This window comes from Sapajus apella, unplaced genomic scaffold, assembly GCF_009761245.1.
Source record: "Sapajus apella isolate SASKATOON/1434 unplaced genomic scaffold, GSC_monkey_1.0 scaffold29, whole genome shotgun sequence".
Taxonomy (NCBI): Eukaryota; Metazoa; Chordata; class Mammalia; order Primates; family Cebidae; genus Sapajus; species Sapajus apella.
In genome coordinates, this window is record NW_022436969.1 from 14,522,693 (window position 1) to 14,548,464 (window position 25,772).

The 25,772-nt window shown below is 42.3% G+C and overlaps 1 protein-coding gene across 14 annotated transcripts in view; it reads right to left on the reverse strand.

Annotated features, from left to right (window-relative positions):
* DLGAP1 (DLG associated protein 1) overlaps nt 1-25,772 on the reverse strand; it is a 979,377-nt gene that overhangs the window by 208,835 nt on the left and 744,770 nt on the right. For all 14 annotated transcript variants that reach the window (XM_032293472.1, XM_032293474.1, XM_032293470.1 and 11 more), the window contains one exon: nt 24,891-25,131. In XM_032293472.1, the coding sequence (XP_032149363.1) occupies nt 24,891-25,131 (241 nt within the window). The remainder of the gene's footprint in view (nt 1-24,890; nt 25,132-25,772) is intronic.

The window sequence follows — 25,772 nt, forward strand, 5'->3', positions numbered from 1 at the left end:
AAAAAAAAAAAAAAAAAAAAAAAAAAAGAAAAAATTATATTTCATGACTAAGAAATGGTCATTCTGAGGGTCTATTGCTTGATCTTTTTGAAATCTTCTCAGACAACTCTGAATTAAAATGTCTGAGAGAGCACACTGACTCATGCCTTTCCACCTCCTAGCTTTCCAACGGAGTGGCCCACTGGGTGGAGGTATCTTGCCAAGAAGGAAGTATTTTTAATTTGGGCTTGACCTGTTTGTCACTGAGATGAGGTCATAGAGACTGGCAGGAATGCATGCCATTAGAAGAAGAAAGAACACCTCTAGGATTCAATAAGATTAGTATTTGATACCTTTTGGATATTTTGGATAGCAGGCTTGTGTAAAAAGACATGAATACATGCAAAGCCAAATGAGAAAAGTCAGCATTTAAAACACTATATTTGGGGATTCCAGAATTGGGTAACAGAGGACAAAAGTGTGCCTCTCTAAGGAGTTATTTCTGTAGTTCAGCTCACAAAACGCAGAGTGGAATAAGCTTAGTGGATAGAAATAAGACGTTTCGCTTTTTATTAGAAGAGAAACAGACATAATTTGGTAGGGCTATTTAAATTTTTGAGGCAAACGGATTTTGTTGGCATGATGACTTCAGTGAACCATCTGCAAGGCTATCTGAAACGAATCTAAAATAAATGAAGGGATTATTGCAGTTTATTTTGTGAAAAGAAATATTTTCTACTTTTCAGGCTACTTTTTTTTTTTCAGGAAACTTCAGGGGTTGAAAACGCAGTTTTGCTTTGCTCTGTATACTCTGTCAACCAGTACTGGACTTGTGTTGTGCAGTATTGTAGTTGCAATGAGTTATCTGTATTCATCTCTTAAAAATGTGCTTGAAAATATGGAGCTAAACATATCATACTTGCTTACTCACAATATAATTCTTCATAAGCGACTACTCTGTCCAAATCATCAGAACCCAAGGAGCATTAAAATATTGTTTCACCAAGGGCCCTGGACTTAAACACAATTCCAGACTCAAAATGTCATTTTAATTAGGGTGACCATATATCCCATTATTATTATTATTATTATTGAGACAGAGTCTTGTTCTGTTGCCCAGGCTGGAGTACAGTGGCTTGATCTCAGCTCACTACAACCTCCACCTCCTGGGTTCAAGCGATTCTCCTGCCTTAGCCTCCCTAGTAGCTGAGATCACAGGCCTGTGTCACCAGGCCCGGCTAATTTTTGTAATTTTAGTAGAGATAAGGTTTTACCATGTTGGCCAGGCTAGTCTTGAATTCCTGGCCTCAGATGATCCTCCTGCCTTAGCCTCCCAAAGTGCTGGGATTACAGGCATGAGCCACCGTGCCCAGCCCCCAGTATAATTATTAATGATGCATTTTTTTTTGAGACAGAATTTCTCTCACTCTGTTGCCTAAGTGGATCACACAGGCACAATCTCGGTTCACTTCAACCTCTGCCTTGGGATTTAAGTAACTAGGATTACAGGCATGCACCACCATGCCCAGCTAATTTTTTGTATTTTTAGACAAGTTTTCACCATGTTGGCCAGGCTGGTCTTGAACTCCTGACCTCAAATGATCCACCCACCTCGGCCTCCCAAAGTGTTGGGATTACAGATGTGAACAACCATGTCTGGCCAATGGTGCATTTTTTCACACTCAATATGGAAGAGACGCTAAATGGCCACCATGCATTTAATACCAGCCCTGGAGTCTGCAGGATGATGGACACATAAGGGCCATTGTGTCTCCACACTCAGGAACAGCATTGATATGCTTAATGAGGACAGGCTGACTCCTTCCCTTCAGCCTTCCTGCAAAGAGCATGCCTCAACAGCTCCGGGGCAAAAGTAAAAGGCTAAGGTGCTGGAAAATAGGATACAAATTTTCTTACCCAAAGCTTTCTTGCCAAAGCTTGTAGGTATGAGAACCTAATGGGAGTCTGCAAGCATAAATGTCGATGTTGGAGACGGAGCTTAACGAAGGCTTGCACGTGTGAGACTCTGAGTGACGTCAGCGATGTGCTGAGCAACATTGTGATCTGGATGCAGAGAGAAACTGAAAAGATGACGAAATGATTTTATACAGACCACAGAGCTGGAACTCCAGCCAGAAGGGTATGTTGACTTACTAGGGGCAGGTAGGCAAGAAGCATCAGGAAAGCAAGCAGCACTAAAGTCATATGTCCTGGTAGAGAAAAGCTCCCCCAAAGAAGAACTTGACAAAGAGGGACTCAAAAGAATACCGACATCTAGAAGATATCAGTGCCACTGAGTTTGGGAATGGGTGGAAAAGGACTTTTAATATGGGACTTAAGAGAATAACTGAGTTCAGCAAGGGAGAACTGAGTGACACCAAACTGTGGGTTATATGGAGAATATCATGGAGAAATGGGTTGCTAAGGGACTAATTAGTAAGCAAAGATCTAGTATTTGTTTGCTTATCTCTCATTTACCCACCTGCACTCCCCTATCTGAATACAGTTTATATCTCAATATTTCATAACTATTCCAAGCACTCTCATTGTACCTCTGTGCTCTGAGAAAAGAAAGGGAGGTAGCCTGTGGTGCAAAGATCTCTATCTTTGGAAGAGGACTTCCTCTCATGCTTTTGATGGAACCAGAAGAAAATGGACCCTAGGCTGGGCGCAATGGCTCACGACTGTAATCTCAGCACTTTGGGAGGTTGAGGTGGGTGGATCACTGGAGGTTAGGAGTTTGAGACAAGCCTGGCCAACATGGTGAAAACCCACCACTACTAAAAATACGAAAATATTAGCCAGATGTGGTGGTGTGTGCCTATAATTCCAGCTGCTCAGGAGACTGAGACTGGCGAATTGCTTGAATCCAGGTGGTGGAGGTTGCAGTGAGTTGAGATTGTGCCACTGCACTCCAGCCCGGGCGACAGAGTGAATGAGATTCCATCTCGAAGGAAAAAAGAAAACAGACCCTAGATTATATCGTCCATGCCTTTTCATTGCACTTAGAATTCTGCACTGTAATCGCGGATATATTTGTCTGTTTCTCTGCACTGGTGCTGCATTTCTGGAAGTAGAAATCGTAGTTTCTATGAAGGCAAGGAGTATGTCTGCCTGATTGGAAGGGGGATCCTTGGAGCTCTTTGGTCACATTAAACAGGCACAAGAATAAAGTCCTTCTACAGAAGGAGATGCTAGGGCCACTGAGTGACTTGGTGCTTAGGAGCAGAGGACCCCCAGAACATGAACCTCTTCTTGGCCAGGTCTGCAATCTCTTTTGAAATTCAGAATGACATTGTTTCATCCAGGAAAAAATGGCAAAAGGCAGCATCCAACTCATTCTTTCTAATTCCTTTTTTTTTTTTCTTCTTTTGTGACAGGGTCTTACTCTGTCACCCAGGCTGGAGTGCTGTGGCATGATCCTGGCTCACTGCAACCTCCACCTCCAGGGCTCAAGCAGTCCTCCCACCTCAGCCTCCTGAGGAGCTGGGATTACAGGTGTGTGCCACCACACCTGGCTAATTTTTGTATTTTTTAGTAGAGACAGGGTTTTACCATGTTGGTCAGGCTGGTCTTGAACGCCCGACTTCAAGTGATCCACCTGCCTCGGCCTCCCAAAGTGCTGGAATTACAGGTGTGAGCCACTGTGCCTGGCTGTAATTCCTATCTGAATGAGAACACAGATCTGACCATTGGAAGAAAAAATGCTTTTATTGTGAGAGTTGTGAATTTCCAAGTTGAAAGTTATATGGAGTGATCTTTACCCATTTTGTCTGAGTGGTATCAGGGGTGGGGGAGTCATGTCTAACTATCCTAGCGCCCAGGATTCCAGCTTCTTGTCAAGACCTCCCTGCAAAGGACAACGCAAGTGTCTCATTTCTGCCCTATTTCCTGCCTCCTTCCGCTGCAAGAGCACCTTCAGGAAGGGTGGAGGATGAGGGCAGCTGTTCAGGATACACATCTGGACTTACGTGACTTTGAATTTTGGGGCATACTCTACAACAAGAATTTAAAAGCTTAAGTAAGCATAATCATAAGTGAGCTAATGTTGGAAATGGTAATGAAGCTAAAGGATATAAAAGGACCTGAATTAGCTTTTTCTTTGAGAAAATAAATTGTAAGAGCGTCCCTGACAGTACTTGTAAAAACACTCCTCATTGTGACTCAGATATGACTTTCCCAAACTTCTCTCCCATGTGCACATCAGGCAGAAGGAAGAAGAGAGAGGACCAGGTTTCTTTAAAAACAGAAGGATTTTCAGGGAACGCTGTCTCTGTATTTGAGATGCCTTGTACCTCTTCAGAAGCCTATAATTTGGATGAATCTACTCTCCAAAAAGACTGAGACACAAAAATTTTACAAAGTCTATTTGAGTTAATTTCCTTAACAAATATCTACTATTTATTATATGCCAGATACTGGGTATATAATCATGGGAAAAACATGTCAGTCCTTCCTTCAAAGTGCTCCTATAAATGTACATTTGCAAATGATGGCAAGTGCTATGAAGGAAAACTACATACAAGTAAACTCGAACCCAAGTCCTGAGCCTAAATAAAATTAGAATGCTGCCATGCAACTGACATCGCCCCATCTCCCTACACACCTTCCTTCACTCTGTGCTGGCGCATTCTGCCTCCAGATATTTACCCAAGACACCCCTGTAGGACCCTTCCTAAGACTGAAAGATGTATCTTAAGAATGCTTCACTATAGACTGGGAAACCACAGAGCGGCACTGTGCCAGGTCCTTTGATCTGATAAGCTTTGCTCAAATGTAAGCTGAACGGTTAGCACGTTTGACCTGAAGTCGAGTTCTCAGCAACGTACCAGTAGAGTTGAAAGTAATTGCATATGTCAACTGTATGCAATCCCTTGGTCACTAAGGGAGACAGATTACACCAGGCTTTTCAGCCTCTTTTCAGTCTGTGCAAAACATGTACATTTGCCCTGGGTCCTAGAGACTCACTGTAAAGCAGCAGTGTAGGAATGGAGGATTTAGCACGTGGCATTGACATGAAAAGTGCGGGTTTCCATGCTAGCCTGTGAACCCCTCCAGGGCAGGCATGATTTTCCCTAGCCCTGAACTCGGGGTTTGGCACAGAGAAGTTTTCAGTGTTTGCAGCCTGAAGGATTCAATGATACTTGATATTCCTCTTTTCTCTTCATTCCCACCATCGCTATGCCCAGTGAATACTGGAATTGGAAGTAGACAGCGTGGGCATAAGGGTATGCTCTCTTGCGTCTGAGATCTAAGGAGCCCAGGACAGGCCCAAATCTGGTTCCCTTTATCCATCACATAGTTAGTTAGTTTTCACTAATATTTAGTTAGTTTTCACAAAACTAAAACTCAGGTCTATAGAAGGTGAATCACTGCTACTCCTACAGCCAGTGAGAAGCACATTTAAAATCGGGAGCCGCTATTTTCTGTACTGGAGAGAGGGATTCTTCTTGTGTGGCTAAGGTTAGCACATACAGCTTGGGACACGGATGGATTTATGCTTCTCTGTGCAGTGGGCTGTCTCCGTAAATACCCAATGGGCTTTCATTTTATGCTAGGAAAGAGAAGCCACCATGAACGGAGACCTTCTCACATGCCCTTATCCTACTCCTACCAAAAGGAAGGAATATTTAGGGAAAATGACGTGAAGGGTTAGGACTCAAGCTTCCTTGTGATGAAAATTTCTCACCCGCCCCTGCAGATTTTGGTGGGGGCCCTACTTTACCCCCCTCAGTCTTTTTCCTCCACCCCCAGTTTCAGGCTCTGCAGAGGGACATGAATTTGGTTTTTGTTTGTTGCTTTATCAAGAAGAGGTATAGGTTTACAAGGTTAAAGACTCTGGTATAATGGTCTCCCCACTGCTCCCAGAAAAGCTCCCATCAAGGACAGTGCTGCTGACTGTGGAGAGGAAAGCACAGCCCTCTTTTACTTATGTATTCCATATATATTTTTAAAGCATTCACTACCAATGTCACTGTTCTGAGAGCTGGAGGCATAGTACTGAGCAAGACAGAAATGTTTTTTGGCCGGAATTGAGATGACAAATACCCAAGTGAATATTTAATTTCGTGTAGCAGGAAGCGTCATGAAGAAAAAGTAAGCATTGCAAAGGACAAGCGATTGATTAGGGTGGAGCCAAGCAGCCACGAAACAGAGGTATGGACATGGAGTTAGGAGGTGGGCTAAGGACCCTAGTGTCAGGCGGCAGCAGTGCCAGAGCCTAAGGCAGGAACAAGCTTGCTGGGCTCCAAAAGGTCAGAGCTTCCACGTGTGGGTCACGGTTCCTCGGTGAGTGTCTGATAAGTTACGGGTGCTCCTGAGAAGGCGGCACACGGAAGTGGGAGGGCAGGGCTGGGGAAATGCAGGGGTGAGGGCAAGACGAAGGCTGGTCTGTCTGCAACAGAAGAGTCCAGAAACACGACAGAGGAAGTAAGAGAGAAGGGAGGGGCCATCCTGGGCAAGGCCTGGCAGAGACTTCTCTATAAACACAATGATCTCAGCCACAGAGTGTCAGAGGGCAGCACAAAAGGAAGTAAAAACAAAGCCAAGGGCATACTCCTGTTGTTTCAGGCATTTAAATCTGATAAGAACTGGATTACTGAAGAGGATAAAAGCTACAGCTTGATGCCCCTTGTGTAATGACTCCAGTGATCAATGCTTTCATCATAGAAGTGAATCCGATCATATCGCCATGAATGATAAAATATGTGTTAAAATAAAGCCAGGTGAATCGGCCTGTTTATAAAATGTTTACGCCCAAATGGTCTGTTGGAACAAAAATAGAATGTAAAACACAAAACAAAAACATCCACCTAGGTGACACAACTACAACTTCAACTTCAACCCCTTAAAAGTGGCTCACCTACGCCACCCAGATCATCAGCCGTGTTGACTGTGGTGAGGAATAAGACAGAAATCGAGCCGGGTGTGGTGGCTCACGCTTGTAATGCCAGCACTTTGGGAGGCCAAGGTGGGAGCATCACTTGAGCCCAGGAGTCTGAGACCAGCCTGGACAATGCAGCAAAGCCCCATCTTTACAAAAGAGTTTAAAATATTAGCTGGCTCAGTGGCACCATCTGTGGTCCCAGCTACTTGGGAGGCTGAGGTGGGAGGATCGCTTGAGCCAGAAGATCAAGGCTGTCGTGACTCATGATCATGCCACTGCACTCCAGTCTGGACAACAGAGTGAGACCCTGTCTCAAAAAGAAAGAAAAACTAAAAAAAAAAAAAAAAAAAGGAAGACAGAAATGCATCTGAGCGTGAGGATGTGGTTTAGGCACGGGGAGTATGGGGACGGGTTGTGGGAAGGGAGGCATGCAGAAATGTACAAGGGCGTGTGAGAGCGAGCAAACTATTCCTGGGTTCTGGCTAGAGGTCTTTTTGTGAAGCTCACACTGACTCTGGCAGGGTGGTGTGGGGTTGGGGGCTAGAAGTTTTGGTTTTCTTTCTGCTCTGTCCTGAAGGCGGAGGCTGCAAACCCAGAATACACACTTAGGGAGTGGACATCTCACTGCACTTTTTGCCTTCTCAGCTCTCTTTGAGAAATGCAGCCGCACCTTTATTTCTTGTGGGTTCTGGAAGAGGTAGAAAACAGCCTGGACTGTAGTGGGGGTCAGCCCAGCATCCCTGTGGTACTGAGCAGGGCTGGACTTCGGGAGCAAGAGCAGTGTTCGCTGCGGGGCCCGCACTCCCAGCAGCTCACGTTTCTCTGGCCTGGCTCTCCCCACTAGGCATGCAGGGCCTCTGCTGCAGTTAGCCAAGGCCTGGATATCCCACTGCAAAGTCTCACCTGGGGCTCATGCTTCACCTGTGCCTGCTAACTTAGAGAAACACCTTATGGAAGGCCCTCCTTAGAGAAACACCTCATGGAATTCTTTAACCTCAGTTATTAAGAGCGAATAGTGACCCACAGTGTTATTTTCTCCAAGCAGGAGATAGGCTGTGATTTTTGAGCAGGCCCTTTACGGAGAAACCATATGGCGTATGGAACGGCAGTGGCGTGGGGAACTAGTTACGGGGGACCTTGTCAAGCCACAGAACTGCCCTTCTAATTATTCCCTGGCTTATTGCAGCTGCCATCGTGGGGGTCTCCCACGGTGCATATGGGAATACGAAGGAGGCAATCACAAGTTTTAGTTAAAGTGCTTAAGTCACTACTTTTTGCAGCTAGCAGGACTGTAAGTTTAAGCAAGCGCACCAAAAAGAAGCGGAATCAATTCACTCCTAACTGACTGACCCAGTTTGAAAGGCAAATTCGTAGGAGTAAAGTTGTCCTACTGGTAATGTTTGTTTTGGAGAGTTATCCTTCAGATGTGCTAGGAAGATAGGGTTGATATTTGTAAAAGCCCTAGTATTGGCCTTTAAAGCTGTTATTCTTTTCAATCAATCCTCATCAAACCCTGCTTTGGTGCCAAAACCAGACGCAGGATATTGGGAGATCTATATACACACAGGATAGACCCTGAACCACCCACAGGTACAACCTGGGCTCGTGTTGACTTGAGACCATTCTACCGTTTCTTTGTCTCGCTGCTTCTTTGCTGCTGTTCACAGCCAGATCAGCTGAGCTAGAGTTTGCACAGCTGCAACTGATTGGACTCCCAGTTGCCTTTTCCAGAACATGCAATTGGTGCCATAATCTACAAAAGAGATATTAACCCTACAACTGAGCAGATTAGGAACCAAGAATGATAAGAATGAGGACAAGGTCAATCCAAGATGGATGGCATTGAAGGCCTGCGGACACATCACTCAGACGACTGAAGTTTTTGCAGTAATTGGAAAGATTTGTGCATCTGGGGCAAGCTTCAGTCTAAAAGGGGAAGTGAGTAAATGTTACAGTGGCTTGTTAGTAGTTAGAAGTATGAGCATGCGCAAATTGCCATTTTGGATAAAATTATGGCATATGGTATAAGACAGAAGCATACGCCGTGGAGGCAGAAGGAATAAGCAGGACACCGATGAATTACGCTTCTGTTCATACTTCTATGTTGAGTACTCAGAATTTGCTTTAAGTCTTCCACTTGATTGTACCTTCAGTAATCATAAGTATTTGCTGGTCCTTCCTCTGATATGAAGTGTGACACTTGTGTGATAGAAAGATACACTCTGTAACACAGAGCACCCAGAAGAGCCTGGTGCACTGCAGATGTTCAGTGGGTGTCCACGGCGGGACTGCTGTGGAGAGTACCCACATTTGAACATATGGGAAATCCAAAAATAAAAGGTTCTGGGGATGATTTACCATGTTGGATTCCATAGGAAAACAGGCAGCCAAGTGGGGGACACTATCAGGATTCCGCCTTATTCTGAAACACCCACATTTCCTCACAGCATAGGCAGAGGATGTGCCCTAGGAAGCCAGCTTGATCAACCAATTCTGTTCACAAGCTTCTGGGGGTGTGGTGTTAACATCAGAAACAATTTCTTAAAAAAGAACTTTATCCAAGTGCCACATGTTTCTTAATCTTTTTTTTTGAAAAAACAGTTTTGATTCAAAGTTAATTTCAGGGGAGACAGATATGGGTGTCCTGTTCAGTCATATAATCCTATGAAGACTTTCCATGGAAGTAAAGCAAAACAATGCATGATTTTCTAAGACAGGTTAGGGTTTTTCCACTATGCAGCTGAAATCTAGAAGAGTCATTTTTGGAAAGAATCACTACAAACTACATGCAGGTTTGAATAGTCCATTGTTTCTCAAACACAGCCATAGGTCACCATAGGTCATGCATGAGTAGACGGACGTACAGCCCCAGAAGGGGTGGAAATACAATCCCAGAAGGGATGATGATACAACCCCAGAAGGATGGAGATGCACCCCCCAGTGGGAGGCTCTGGATAACCTGTACAGTTCCTATTAATGTTCATGACGAAACCTAAGCACTAGGCTGAAAGTAAGCTTCAGTTTGCTCATCACCTTGGGTTGAAAGCCTCCTGTTGCACACAATCAGCTTGACTGTCATGGCATACTAACAGGTTTAAACAAATTAACTGATTATGCGGGTTGTTTTTTTTGAGACAGAGTCCCGCTCTGTCACTCAGGCTGGAGTGTAGTGGCGCGATCTTGGCACACTGCAACCTCCACCTCCCGGGTTCAAGAGATTCTCCTGCCTCAGCCTCTCTGAGTAACTGGGATTACAGGCACACGCCACCATGCCTGGCTAATTTTTGTATTTTTTAGTAGAGACAGGGTTTCACTGTGCTGGTCAAGCTGGTCTCGAACTCCTGACCTCAAGGTGATTCCCCTGCTTCTGTCTCCCAAAGTGCTGGGATTACAGGTGAGAACCACTGTGCCCAGTCGTGTTTTAAAATTCCGCAGACAACACTGCAGATGTAGTTTCTCTTTCTTTTAGATGAATGCTTTGAAGTAACTTGTCCTACAAAATATGGTTTGGGAAATACCAGCCTTTGGTAGTCTTGTCCAAGGCAGTGTAACCATATGAATGGAGGAAACTCAACTGCTTATTTCTGGGATCTCATTCGTGCCACATTCCCTCAAACAGAGAGTTCCAGAAGAACACAGGCCAGAAAAGAGAGAACTGGTGAGCATGGCTATTTTTACTTTTCCTAAAGTTTCCCCCAGAGCTGTTAGAATGGGTGAGAAATGGACAAATGCCTTTGAGTTCTCTCTGGAAGAGTAAGAAAAAGGGAAGGCAAAGGGAAGTCAAGGAAGAGGTTTGAGAAGGGAAAGCCACAGACTGCAACAAATGTCACCAGCTAACTCAGTAGCACCATTTCCACTAGAGCTTGCACAGTGCTGCACTGAGGTGTACAGGTGCTCGAGAAAGCATCATCCTTTGTTTCACCGCTTTGACACAGCTCACGATGCAAGGTTTCTTAATCCTCTTTCAGTGTGGGTTTGTCAATATCACTTTCTCTCTGAATGGATAACGATGATGATGATGATTTGCCGTGACTCTTCACAATTCCACCCAGCACTTCATTTTTTCTATTTTCAAAAGCGCTTTCCCTTTCTGAAAACACAGATGGTTGACACTATTATATTAGAATGTGGCTGTGACAGAAACCTTTTTTCTTACCATAATTGCTTGGGGAGTTTTTCTGGCTGAAGCACAGGTACAAGTGAACGCATGCCCCTGAGAGCTGAGCTTTTGTTGGAGTAAGGACTACAAAGGCATGGATTTACGTTTTTAAAGACATCATGAGCTGGTTTTATGTAGCTTTATTTCTTTGTCCTAAAGTCCCTTCTCTTCAAAAACCACCTGCAGCTGTGGTTTGCAAATTAACTGCCTCTGACATCTGACGGGGAGGGAAAAAACCCTACAAAAGTCTACAAAACCTCACTTGCTACCAGTCTGAGGGTCAAGGAAGGCAAGGGAAAGCACATTTTAAAAAAATTTAGTTTTAATGTTTAAAAAGAATTTCTTACTAGAAGGAGATGTCGTATACTTAGCTAAATAAGAACAATAGCATAGCAGCACCTTTCTGGAGGTCATCTCCAATGATCTAACACAATAATCACTGTATCTAAAAGATTTCATTTAATCAAGATATAAAAAAGGTGCAACCTGAAGGATATGCTGACATGAGATGTATTATTGCTTCCAATAAGACCAAGCCAATGAAATATTAGCTATTTCCTCTTTAAAAGTAGTTTCTTGGCTGGATATGGTGGCTCATTCCTGTAATCCTGACATTTTGGGAGGCTAAGGTGGGAGGATCACTTGAGACCAGCCTGGAAAATATAGTGAGACCTTGTCTCTAGAAAAAATTTTAAAAATTATCTGAGCACGGCAGCTAGTGACTGTGGTCCTACCTACTCAAGTGGCTGAGGTGGGAGGATTGCCCCAATCCAGGAGGTTGAGGCTGCAGTGAGCCGTGATTGCACCCCTGCACTCCAACCTGGGTAACAGAGTGAGACACTGCCTCAAAAAGTTTTTTTTTCTTTTATTATAATAGTTAAATATGTACACCTCAGAACATTTGAAAACTACAGTATAAAGAGAAAAACAAAACCATTTTGGTTTCAATATCAAAGACAACCACTTTAACATTCTAGCGTATTTCCTTCTGGTGTTTTTTTTCCCTGAGCAAAATTTCTTGACACATGCTGAGTTATGTGTGCATGGACACAAACACACCATTTTGGATACTGCTTCCATGTCCTGTGGGTTTCTAGTTTTATATAATACCAAAGTTCTCCCTCTTCCCATATTATCATATACTCTTTCTAAACATTTTTGGGCTGGATATGGTGGCTCATGCCTGTAATCCGAGCACTTTGGGAGGCCGAGGTGGGCAGATTGCCTGAGGCCAGGAGTTCAAGACCAGCCTGGGCAACATAGTGTGATAATGCCTCTAAAAAAAAAAATTAAAAAAAATTTTTTAGAGATTTTCACATGTAACTTGGGTTGTTTCTTATGGCTTGGATCGGTGCAAAGAGTGGAAGTTTGCGGTTTTTTTTTTTTTTTTTGTGGACATTCGATACAGAGAAGAGATCTCCATCCCAGCAGCTTTCTACTATCTTGTGAGCCTTTTGGAATTATGATGCATTTCAAAAGAAAGCTAGAAAAAAAAATAGAAAGAATATATGTCGATGCAAATCCTCTATAGATTTTCTCATAGTTTTATATTCACTCTAGAAATGTGATCAGCAGTCCATGAGGTCTCTTTAGTTAGATGTTTATAGGCAGAAATTTGAGCCCAGGTTAGTACTGAGGTTCTATTAGCACCACTTAGTTATTTGCAGATAAGAGAGGGAAAAGGAAAGAAGGGTGGGTAGGCATTTCACCTCCATGAGGCTTTGGACGGAAAAGTATGGAGAAAGAACACAAAGTGGGTGAACAGCCTGAGAATGAAACAGAAGGCTTTCTTTGCCGAAGTTAGCACTTACCAGTCTCCTGGATTCTTGCTATCACCCATTTCTAGAGGTTCTTTTTTTCCAAGGAAGAAATTATTGAAACTTTGTTCCTCAAACTGCTTTGTGGGTAACACGTGACCACCCCACTCTCTTGGAAATGAAGTGGTTTATTTTCAAGTGCTTGAGAAAACAGTCAAGAATTTTCTGCTTCTGTGGAGACATCAGAGTCATCCCAGAAAGCTATAGTGTTCACTGGAGCAGCAAATTTCCCAAGGAAATCTTACGTTCTCACCTCTCAACAGATATTCATGGGGCAAATTCTATGTACAAGAACTATAGATTTTGTGTTTAGATGGCTAATTGTTGAACGACTGCAAAGTGACAAAGTGACTGGTTAAAGTTAAAGACTTTAAATAAGTCTTTAACTCCTTGTAGGGTCACATGGTAGTAACTGAGATCTTATATTAGAGTGGTGGAAACTTCAAGACTGCTGCATACCAAAGTCAAGTGCTTGCATTCTGTTGACTTAAGTAATTTAGAAAGTGTTAAGGGCTTTCGGATTGTGACTTTCTCATTCTCTTTTTCTGAAAATGAGAACAGCTCTTCATGTTTCAGGTCACTAACTTTTTTTTTTTTTTTTTTTAAAAAGAAAGTTGCTTTAATTTGTGGCAGTTTAACCTGGATTTACGTCAACATTCTTTTCATTTAAAGGGATACAACACACGCACTACTAATAAAACCAGAAAAGACATTAACGTAGCTGCCAGCTGGAATTTGACAAACACAAGGCAATTCCATAAGCAATATAAATAGAGAAGGTCTGATATTCTTCTTCTTCTTATTTTTGAGTTAGAGTTTCATTCTTGTCGTCCAGGCTGGAGTGCAATGGCACAATCTCGGCTCACTATAACCTCTGCTTCCCGGGTTCAAGCGATTCTCCTGTCTCAGCCTCCCAAGTAGCTAGGATTACAGATGCCCACCACCATGCCCAGCTAATTTTTGTATTTTTAGTAGAAAATGGGGTTTCACCATGTTGGCCAGGCTGGTCTCAAACTCCTGACCTCAGGTGATCCACCCGCCTCAGCCTCCCAAAGTGCTGAAATTACAGGCATGAACCACCATACCCAGCCTATCAGTATTATTTTTAAAGACTGGTTACATTCTTGTCAAGTTCAACTCTGATTGCTGCCTAAATCATCTTAGATATTTGAAGGACAATGGATACTACTATGTTTGAGGATTCCTTGTCTTCTTTAAAAAAAAATCAAGATTGTTGAGTTTTTGTTTTGCTTTTGTCCTATGATAGTTTTTTTTAAGAAAAAAAAAAAAACTAATAAATTTAGCCCATTAAGTTGCAGAATGGTAGAGAACGCTGATACCAATAAGAGGCACTGTGTACTGGGTACAGTAGCTCAGTGTGACTGACTGGTCTCCCATTGTGGCTGTCCATGTGACAGTTGGGTCATGTTTGGTGGGGGCATTTCTAGAACGTGTGGAAGAAATAATTTTTGTGTTCAACAGGCAGATGATGTTATGTGATGGAAATGAAACAGTGCCTGCCCACCTATCCTCTTCTAAGGAAACCGCCCTGCTTTTAAAACCCTTATTGAGGGAGTTGTGGCCAGTTGAGTCACCAGAATCTCAGAAGGAGGGGGATGAAAAAGTAGCCAGAGAAATAATGGCTAAAAATTTCTCAAATTTGGCAATTTGGGAAAAAAATATGGGTAAATCCAATAGACTTTCCTTCTCTAAAAGTTTCTAAATTATATTTGACATTTGAAGCAAAAAGTATAACATTGTACGATGTGGTTCTTCATGTATATGTAGGAAATATTTAAGACAATTTTACATGGGAGGGGGCAAAGAGACTTGAAGGGAGGTGAGGTTTCTATACTTCATCCAAGTGGCAAATGTGGATACTAGGAGATCTTTGTGGTGATGGAATGGTTCTACATCTTGATTATAGTGGTGAGAAATCCACAGGTGATAAAATATGGATTATTCACACACATTGTAACAATGTCAATGTCCTGGTTTTGATATTGTCAAGATGTAATTGTTGGGGAAACTGAGTGAGGGGTACAGGGACCTCTCTGTACTATCTTTGTAATTTCCTAATTATCTATAATTATTTCTAATCAACAACATAAAATAAAAGATGATTGAAAGAAATTTCTTGAAAATGATAAAAGCAAACATCAAAGTCTCATTGTGATTCTCTGGCCACAATCAATATTTTAGAAAAGAGAAATGTTTTCAGAAGCAACATAGTGGATGAGATGGATGCATTGATTTTCATAAATTTTAAAATTTCATTATGGGGCAAATATGTAATGGAATAAGAATGTTAGGTGAAAAAGAAATTTAAGGTTGGCTTTGAAGAGAGTCAGGATGGCAGTTCTAGGCAGAAATTCAGGATGAACTTCTGTCTTGATTAGATCTGAAACTTCTTGTGAGACATACATCTCTACAGCATGAAACTGGGTAAGCAATGTTAAGTTTAATAATATTATGTACCCCTTTAAAACCAAAAAATATTCTAGGGATAAAGGCCAATTAAATTTTGACAGTTTGTCATAGTTTTCAAATAAGTTAGACTAGTTATTTTCTTCTGTAAGTTTAATTGGAAGTTATAGAATTAAAATTAGTATTTTCAGTCATATTGATAATTGGAAGAAAAAGTAAAACAACAAAAAAAGAAGAAACATTCTCTTGTATGTTGGTGGAAACTGCATGTCAGTAGAATACCAGCAGATGGCAAAGAAAGCTTTCAGAATGTTGATAGTTACACGATCATTGATTTGTCATTAAATAAATGTAAGACTGTTTCAAATGCCAATATAGTAAAATCATGGTACTATTCATTGTGGTCATCTCTGTTTTTAATCAAGCACACTTGGCAGCAGGAAACATTTTCCCTGAAAAAGTGACAGAAAGTCAATGGCAGGAGGTATAGACAGACATACAAAACTTCAGGTCTTGGATTTACCACCTGGAGCTGAATAATGCTACTCTTAAAGTGGCTTTGCAGCACGGCCCAACTGCCAGTATTAATTACATGGACGGTTTCCAATTGCTATTACTTTGCTATATTTGTTAGAGTTTAATATGAACTGGATCAGACAACTCTGGATTATGGAGGCTTTTATATATGGCAGTTTCTTCCACCCTCCAAGTGCTTATGGGCCAGGCACGGTGGCTTATACCTGTAATCTTAGCACTTTGGGAGGCTGAGGCAGGAGTATTGCTTGAGCCAAGGAGTTTGAGATCAGCCTGGGCAGCATACTAAGACCTTGTCTCTACAAAAAACAAAACAAAATAAAACAACAACAACAACAAAAAACCCCACAAAACAAAAAAAACAAAATTAGCCAGATGTGGTGTAATCCCAGCTACCCTGGGTGCTGAGTTAGGAGGATTGCTGGGTTGTTTGAGCCAGGATGTTGAGGCCGCCATGAGCTGGGATTGCACCACCGTACTCCAGCCTGGGCAGCAGGGTGAGACCCTGCCTCAAGAAAAAAAAAGATGTCTGTGGAGGTAACATAAAGAAAAAAGTGAATAATAAAGATGCACATCGAAAGAGCCTGTTTTTCTAGTCTGTGTTTCTGATTGACCTTTTTAACTGGGTTGCTACTGCTCACATCTTTGCTCTACACAGTTCAATCAGGAGACCGGTCGGATCAGAATTACGTTAGTGCAGGACTTCTTCACTAAACCCAAGGGCACAGACTCCTGACCACTTCATCAGCCTCAAAACAGAATTTGCCACCTGCTTAGTTTACACAGGAGTTGGCAAAAATTATTTTTTCCATTTAGTGCTGTCTGACAATACCACGACTAAATCAGGGGATTGGATATTTGATCTTCCAAATCCGCATAACGTCAAAACGACTAAGTGTTACAGGAAATTTTAAACCCAGAGAGTATTTTCTTTCTGTGGGCTTTTAAAAAAATTTAATTTCAGTCTATTTCTTTTTACATCTTTTTCTTTAAACAGATATTTCACAGACAAACCAACATGAGATGCCATGTCAATAATATGTGAATAAATGTTTCTTTAAAAAAGAGAATTTTTCAGAAATTGTTTTAGAAAATACAGGTTTCAAATATGGCAGGAGCTAAATCCATATTTATGAGAGGGAATAATGAAAGAAAAAAGCTCCTAGGCCTCTTATTCCAGAAATGGATTTGCATGAAATTATTTTAGATTATACCATACTTTCCAAGGCATTTATTGATGATCACAAAGAGAATTTCACTTACTAGCTGTGGGGCCTAGTCAAGTTGTATAAACCCTCTAAGTCTTACTGTTTTTTCTCTGTTTGATTAAAATGATAATATCACATACAAGTCATAGAGCATTCATTAGGATTACATTAGATAATCTATGCAGCTGGTTTGCATGCTTGTCAAATAGTAAGTGCTGAAAGTTTAGCTATTATCATTATTAAACTAAGCCAGATTGAAAGATTTAAAATCAAAGCCGAAGTAGAGGCATTCTAATTTGTAACTCGCAGAATGCTTCCTTATGAATGATCTCAGGCGAACCTTACAACAACCTTAAAGGCCAGTATGCCAGAAAACCCTGGAAGCCCCTTCACTGTTCGCCATGCAATAACCCCACCTGTGTGCTAAGAAAGAGTTGCTTGTTGGCTGCCTGTAAGGCATGGCCCCTCAAGGTTGGCACTCTGTTCCCAAGAGGTGACTTACGTACTTTAAAACAACTGCAGGAGATGGAGGCAGACAGTATTCTTCAGATTTTAAATCTTGCTCTGTGTCTGATAGGACTTTTGCATTTTTATGACTTCTTAATATTATAGAGGAATCCTACCTCGAGTGCCCCAAAGAAGAAAGGAAAAGCTCTAACCAAAAGTCTTTTGAAAATCATCACTGTCAGTTTCCTTCAGTGTAAAAGCAGACAAGGATAAGTTGCCTCACAAGAGGAGTAGGTTGTGTCATAAATCTTGATCTTTTTCTTTGTCTGAGCCTGTAAGGGTGGAAGTGTGCGATGTCTCCAGGTCCACTTGGAGAGATTCAAAGAAGGAAAACTCATTAGCAGGGGGACGAGGAACCAGTCCAGGCAATATCTGAATATTTATTATTTGATTTTATCTTGAATGGAAAAGAAAGGTGCTTTGTTCAGAAAGCTTCTGATCGATATCTGTCCCTTTGACTTCTGAACCTTTGCCTCCCTGCTTTATAACAAGGATCTATTAATTAACTTGGTGCTTGGCAGAAAAAAGTGAGCTTTCTCTGAACTCTACGAATTCTCCAAAAATGGTCATTAATGCTGGGAAGAGGAGCAGCACTGTAATCTTATTTTATACATGAAGAAACTGAGGTTCAGATTAACTTCATACTCAAGTAATAAATAATTTGTAGAGCTGGGAACCAAAGGAACAAAGGGCTGTTTACTGAGACACCTGGGTTTCTTTATTTTTCTTTATTTTTTTTAAGATGGGGTTTCACCATGTTGATCAGGCTGGTCTTGAACTCCCGACCTCAGGTGATCCTCCCACCTTGGCCTCCAAAGTGCTTGGATTACAGGCGTGAGCCACCGCACCCAGCCAACACCTGGGTTTCTTATTCTCACTTTGCCTCCAGCTTGAGATTCACCACTTTGGGCCTTTGTTTCCTTACCTTTGAATGGGTTCAATGAGTTAGATCGGTGCAGCAGACTTTTTCTGTAAAGGGCCAGATAATAAATATATTTGGCTTTGTGGGCTAAAACATTCCCTTAGAGACTGCTCTGTAGGAACTATTCAACTCTGATTTTCAAAGAGGGGACTATTGCCAAGGCGCGGTGGCTCATGCCTGTAATCCCAGCACTTTGGGAGGTCAAGATGGGCAGATCATGAGACCAATCTGGCCAACATGGTGAAACCCTGTTTTTACGAAAAATACAAAAGTTAGCCGGGCATGGTGGCATGTGCCTGTAGTCCCAGCTACTTGGGAGGCTGAGGCAGGAGAATCGCTTGAACCTGGGATTGAACCTCCGTTGCAGTGAGCTGAGATTGCACCACTGCACTCCAGCCTGAAGACAGAATGAGACTCCATCTCAAAAAATAGAAGAGGTAACTATTCAACTCTGCACTTCTGTTTACAGTTAGCAGGTAAACAAATGGGTGTGAGTTATGTCTGCTGACACTTAACTTACAAAAACAGGCAGCAGGTTGGACTTGGTCCATAGGCTATAGTTTGCAGACCACTAGACTGGGTGGTGTAGAAGTTTCTTTTACTGCTAATATTTGATGCCTCAACTTGTTTTAATAGCAATGCCATTTCTCTAGGAAAGTCACCTTGATTATTCAATCATCTGTGGTTTGTGCAGTTTGTAGAGTACTTAGGGATTCTTCTGCAGCTTCTCCTTTCTTCTTCTGTTTTTGAATGCCTGCTGTGTGTATTGCAAATACAAATTATTATCTTAATTTAATTCTGCTTAGGGTTTAGGGTTTGTGTGTGGGAAGAGTGGGGAGCAGGGAGAGAGGGGAGCAGGGGGTTGGGATTGGAGTGTAGGGTGCATGAAGATGGGTTAGGTGTGGTCTCTTGGGTAGGATGACTGACTCAGAATGAAGACCCAAACCTGCAGGAGAACCTGCTGAATGTTCTGACTTCAGATGATCAAAAGGTTAGCTGCTTTTGCTATTTTTTCTTTTTTTGAACGAAGTCTCACTCTGTTGCCAGGCTACAGTACAGTGGTGCGAACTCAGCTGACTGCAACCTCTGCCTCCTGGGTTCAAGCGATTCTCCTGCCTCAGCCTCCCAAGTAGCTGGGACTACAGGCATGCGCCACCATGTCCAGCTGATTTTTGTCTTTTTAGTAGACGTGAGGTTTCACCATGTTGGCCAGGATGGTCTCGATCTCCTGACCTCGTGATTGGCCCACCTTGGCCTCCCAAAGTGTTGGGTTTACAGGTGTGAGCCACTGTGCCCAGCTTGCTTTTGATATTTTAAGCAAGGCTTGAGCAATCATTTCAGAGCTGCCAGGAATGGGGTATGGTGTAAGGTAGAAAGATGGAAGAACGTGTCTCAATTTAAGCGGAAATATGATTTCTCCTGTTACAAAAATCAAACTATAAATACTTCTGTAACTGTGGTCCCAAGCCATATCCAAGAGGGTAAACTCTGTTGACTCTCTGGCCAGAAAGCAACACTGCTTTCCCATGGGGGCCACTGTACCCTCAGTCCTTGCTCCTCTTCCTGAACTATGTGAAGGAGAGGAGGGCAGTTCAACTCCATAATTGTTCAAGAAATTCCTCTAATAAGAAAATTAGAGTATTGACTGGGGACAGTGGCTCACACCTGTAATCCCAGCACTTCAGGGGGCTGAGGTGGGAGGATCGCTTAAGTTCAGGAGTTTGAGACCAGCCTGAGCAACATAGCAAATCTTTGTCTCTACAAAAAATTTTTTTAAAAATTAGCCAGGCATGGTGGAATGTGCCTGTGGTCCCAGCTACTCTTGAGGTTGAGGTGAGAGGATCACTTGGGCCTGGGAGTTAAGGCTGCAGTGAGCCATAATCACACCACTGAAGTGCAGCGTGGGCAACACAGCAAGACCCTGTCTCAAAATTAAATAAGAAATAAATAAAAAAGAAAATAATATAGCACACAGGCCAAACTTAAGAGTAACAGTGTGGCAAATGAATCTATTTACTCTTTTTATAAATTGTATTATTGCTACATAAAGCTTCTTGGAATTTCAAAGTGAAGAATATTTGTAAAAACCAGGGAGTATGTTGAGTGTGGTGGCTCGTGCCTGTAATCTCGGCACGTCGGGAGGCTGAGACAGGTGGATCACTTGAGCTCAGGAGTTTGAGACCATCCTGGTCAACATAGTGAAACCTCATCTCTATCAAAAATACAACAAATTATCGGGATATGGTGTCATGTGCTTGTAGTCCCAGCTACTTAGGAGGCTGAGGTGGGAGGATCGCTTGAGCCTGGGGGTTGGGTGGGGCAGAGGTTGCAGTGACCCGTGATTGCACCACTGCGCTCCAGCCTGGGTGACACAGGGAGAGTCTAACTCAAAAAAAAAAAAACAAAAGCAAACAAACAGAACCCCCCACCCCAAGAGAATATACAACATCATAGTTTGCCTACTTATATCAAGGAGTATTATTTCTATTCAAATGTTATATTTGACATTAAAATCATAAAAAGTCATAAATGCTTATTTTTAATATCTCCCTAACTCTCTACCATCCGCCTCTCCCCACCTACTACTTGGTGGGAAACCACTGCAAATGATTTATTTTGTGTCCTTTTTGAAGGTTTTCTTTCTGTATATTTACGAGCGTGTTCTTGTATTTGGCCTGATGTGCATCCACGTATGATTATTAGACAATGTTTCTGCCTATTCAGACTACTGGTACCACCAGGTACAAGTCTGCCTAGATACAATGTGATAATGCCTTTTGATAGGTCCTAGGAAATATTCAGCACAGGAAGTAAAACAAAAACGTAACCTCAAACATATACAATTGCATTGGTGTATTCCTTCAGAGGCAGGTTTAATCCAATACTCTGAAGTGGAGGTCTGGGTGTATTTCCAGCATCAATTTCTACTTTTACCTAAAATATTTAGATGATTGAGGCAAGGGTTCTTGTTTTTTAGTCATGAGATTAACTGATTGACTTTTTTCATTCTACTTTCCTATCCTAATATTTCTAGTGTAACATTGCACTAATATTTCCTCCTCTAATATTACCTGTAGTCCCAGGCACTGTGGTTTATATTAAAACTTGTTGAGTCTATTGGATGGAGAGAAATCTGGGTGCCTGAAGTAGATTATAGGCTGAAAGAGCCTAAGATTCGATCATAGTTAGATAAACCAAGAAGTCAATAAATGCAAGGAAACATAACTTTAAGTCCCTGTAACTCTATCCTTAATTTGTCCTGATGTGCTGAGATGTCTCCATTCATCCTTGCACACCTACTAATAGCTAGAGGATCCCTGCGGCCACCTAGAGCTGAGCCCATCTTCATAATTCTCACGTGTGGCAGCAGACTCTTGTCTGTGATTTCATTTTACTAATATGAATTAATAGCATATTTTGCTGAAAATTTGAGCAATTAACATGTGCTGACCCAAATGTCCAAGATTCAGAGTGTGGATTGTTGAGGAGAGAAATTCTACCAATTAAGGGCAGTTGACAAAAATGAGGATTTTTTTCAGGACAAAGGATAAGTTTAGGAAAAATGAAATCTGTTCTGAGTATCAGAGAATAATGAGCAAAGGAAGAGAGGCAAACAGAGAAATCTACGTCAAGTCCTGCTAAACGGAGATGTGTATCCGACCCGTGTATGTGCGGAAATCAATACAGTTAGAGCAAAGTCATTTCCCGGGTTTCACAGATGAGTGCATTCCTTCAAAAATTAGTAGGCTATGTAAGAAAGTCAATTTTCTGCATTTTTCTACAGGAAATTATATTTGATTCAGTATAAAAAGGAAACTAGTGGAAGAAAATTAATATGACAATACTGAGATCATGTGTGAAAAGAGGGAAATGTGTGTGTGTGGAAGAGAGAGAGAGAGAAAGAGAGAAACAGCATGGACAGAGACCCTTATTATATCATACAATAATGAATTTTCAAAGAACAAATCTATGTCATAGAGAAACTGTGAAAGGTAATATTTGAAAAGGGTCCTATATGCTTACTTAGTTAGAATCTACTATAATGCTTTAGTACATAAACTGTTTATTTTTCCACGCCTGTGAAGATGATACATCATGTTAATTTCATGATTCTGGGTGAAGTACCAGCCGCTCTGTACAAACACTCAGCATTTTATGCACCCCCCCTCCCCAGAGGTACGTCATAGCTTTCTGCCCTGAAATCCTTGCAGCAGCAGCGAAGCCTGGAGCCTTCCCCAAGAGAGCTGCAGGTGGAGGTGGCTCCGTACTTAGGATAAGACTCAGAGAGCCCAAGAATCACCTCTGTGCAGCTTTGATTCACTTCTCCCCACTTTGGGTGTTTTCCCACATAGCATCTCTGGCTAAAGCCCTTTAGATTCAATCTGGATTCTAAATGGAACTACATAAGACACCTTTCCAGAGCCCATTCATCTCCTGCCCTGATAGTATTTTAGCAAATACTACAAACACGACAAATAGTTCCACAGTATAAGTATTTCTCATGCAATTCTATCCGGCAGAATTATTCACTCTTTACCTGAAATTAAAATTTAACTGGACAACCTGGATTTTATTTGGCAACTCTATTGCTTGAGCTCTGGGAGCCTCCGGAGTATCTGAGAAGGGTCTTAGGAGGGCAGACCTGTGTGTGTTTGGGGCAAGGAGCACGGGACAGGTGCCGATGCAGGGAGTGTTAAGCAAAACCACAAAAACACGCAAATCTGACAGGTGAGCAGAGAAAAGCCATTCCAGATCTCTCACTACTTTAGCCACAACACCATCTCCTGACGGGGAAGGAGTGAGTCAGCAGCCCTTTCTTTCCTGTTTTCCTGACAGCACTCTTTGTGACTTCTGGGCCAGGATCTGCATTTTATGTATTTAAGGAGAGATTTCAGCTGGCGGGCTGAGTTCATCATACAGACGAATGGACCAGATACTGGGAACGGGCTGTGCATGGGGTGGCGGTGGGTGGGGTGGGGGGTGGAGAAACGGGACACACTGAAAGACACAGAGATACGCTACAGGCACAGGGTAGACGTTCCACATCACACTGCATGAATGCAAACACATACACACAAACATGCTCATGGTTGATTTTTCAATAAATATTTTTTTCTCTTCATAAATAACTCTCATTTAATTTATTAAGGTGTGGCTGTTGTTAGAGAATTTCCTAGTGAGTAAGAACGTAACAGACATCCACCATCCCTGGTCTGGAGGTAGCTAGCCAGGGTCTGAGCTGCTGGGCTCCCTGCTGAGCTGCTTGGCCAATGCAAGGTCTGGAAGCATTTCCTCTCCTAACACTGAGATCTCAGTCTGCTGTGGTCAAGAATAAATGCCTCTTGTTTAACTGGTATTTTTTTTTTTTAAATAAAATTGTCACCTCAATTCTATACATCTAATTACAAGGATTTTAACTTGGATTTGAGGACCTTTTAACTCTTAAGCCTTCAAAAGTTTTAGACTGAATGATAATTACTAACACTGGATGCACCTAGCACTAACATGGAATGATAGAATATTCTGACACAGGCTTTTCTTTCTAATTTATTCATCATTATTTCTCTCGACTCTAAGTTTGATGATCTTCGTGTAGAATACATTATATTGTAGTTACGCTAAGTTCAATCATAAAGTTAAGTCTAGTAAGACAGTGGGATTTTCTTTTTGGAACCCAAATGTTATATATATATATTACATATGCACACATTGTCATACATAGCCCACGGCTATATTATTATGCAGGTTCCAGTGTCATGGAAACTCATTAAGCTTTTCTGTGTCTCTGTGCCTAAAATCTACTGACAAAAATACAGTTTAACCACGCACGCTGAAATACAGCTTAGAGGGAAGAGGAGGTGCTATTTATACAGGATAGATAGAAGTTTTAAAATAGTGAAATAAATCTGCTTTCTGTTAAAATAAAACTCATAAAATGTGCAATCAATATTCCTGGGTCATCCATTTCTTCCTTCTTATTTTCTCACAGTGATACTTCAGGTCTTTTGGGATAGTCACTTTGTGGGTATCTTGGAATAAAACAGTCATTTTAATTCTGTGATGGCCACAAGCAGGGTGTCTGGTTCATTTAGGGTCTCAGCCCTAAAAGGCCGAGCCTAATTACTGCGAGGAGGAGCTGGCAGGGATCAGCTCCCAGGACCTGTGTGGGATCTTGGAAGTCCCTCCCTGCTGGGCTGTGCTGTGGCTGCCTCAAGGTGCTGTAGTTCCAGTTTGCCCTGAGGATGCCGAGATGGAGATGGGAAGTGGGTGTGGGAGAGTGGCCAGAGGTGGGGATAGAGGCAGGTAGGGAAGGAAAACCTTTGGTTTGTAGGACATGGGTGGTATCTTGATCCCGGCAACTATGCGTGATGACAGCAAAGGCACAGTCTTAGGGGACAGTCGTGCCGTAGCCAGCACAGAGGCCAGGCTGGCTGCGGGCCCGCACACTCACCCGTGCTGCTCTGGATGGTCCTGACGGTGGTGGTGGTGCGCGGCGGCGAAGACGACCTCAGGGACACGCACTCGTCGTCCTGGGAGCAGCCCTTCTCGATGGCCCGCACGTAGCTGTGGCTCCGCATGCGGAAGCAGCCGGGCATGGGCAGGTCCAGCGCCTCCACGGCCTGCGACTCCAGCTCGCTGAACACGGACTCGCACACGGACTCGAACTGCCCGTTCACTTCCATCTCGCTCACCTGCGGGCAGACACGGGCGCTGTGACACTCGCCTCCTGGTGGAGGAGCAACCTCTCCAAGCATCTGGGAACTTCAATCCCCAGAAGAAAAAGCAGCGTCTGGTTATGTTAAACTCAAATGCATTTTATTTCCTTTCTGTTACAGGCTATAATTGAATGACATTTATCTTATAATTTCAAACAATCGAGATATATATATATATATATATATATATATTTTGTATTTTTAGTAGAGATGGGGTTTCACCATGTTGGCCAGGATGGTCTTGAACTCCTGACCTCAAGTTATCCACCAGCCTGGGCCTCCCAAAGATTACAGACATGAGCTGCCACCACCGCCCTTGATTACATTTTAAAGAAAAAAGGGCATTGTTTGTAGAATGCAAGGAAATGTGGGACTTACTCCAATGCATGTTATTCTTATTTATAAACACAAACTTGGAGAAAAATTTTATCAGTCCATTGTCAGAGTTCATGTATTTCGGTACAGCTTTTTAGCGCAAACATTTTAGAAATGAGTATTTTTATAGTGCCTTTTGAAGTGACTAGTTTGTCAAATAATTTCAGTGGTAAGCTTAATTTAGTGCATGGTATGGAAACATGCCCTATATTTTCTGGCAAGATACCCACATTCTGCACAAA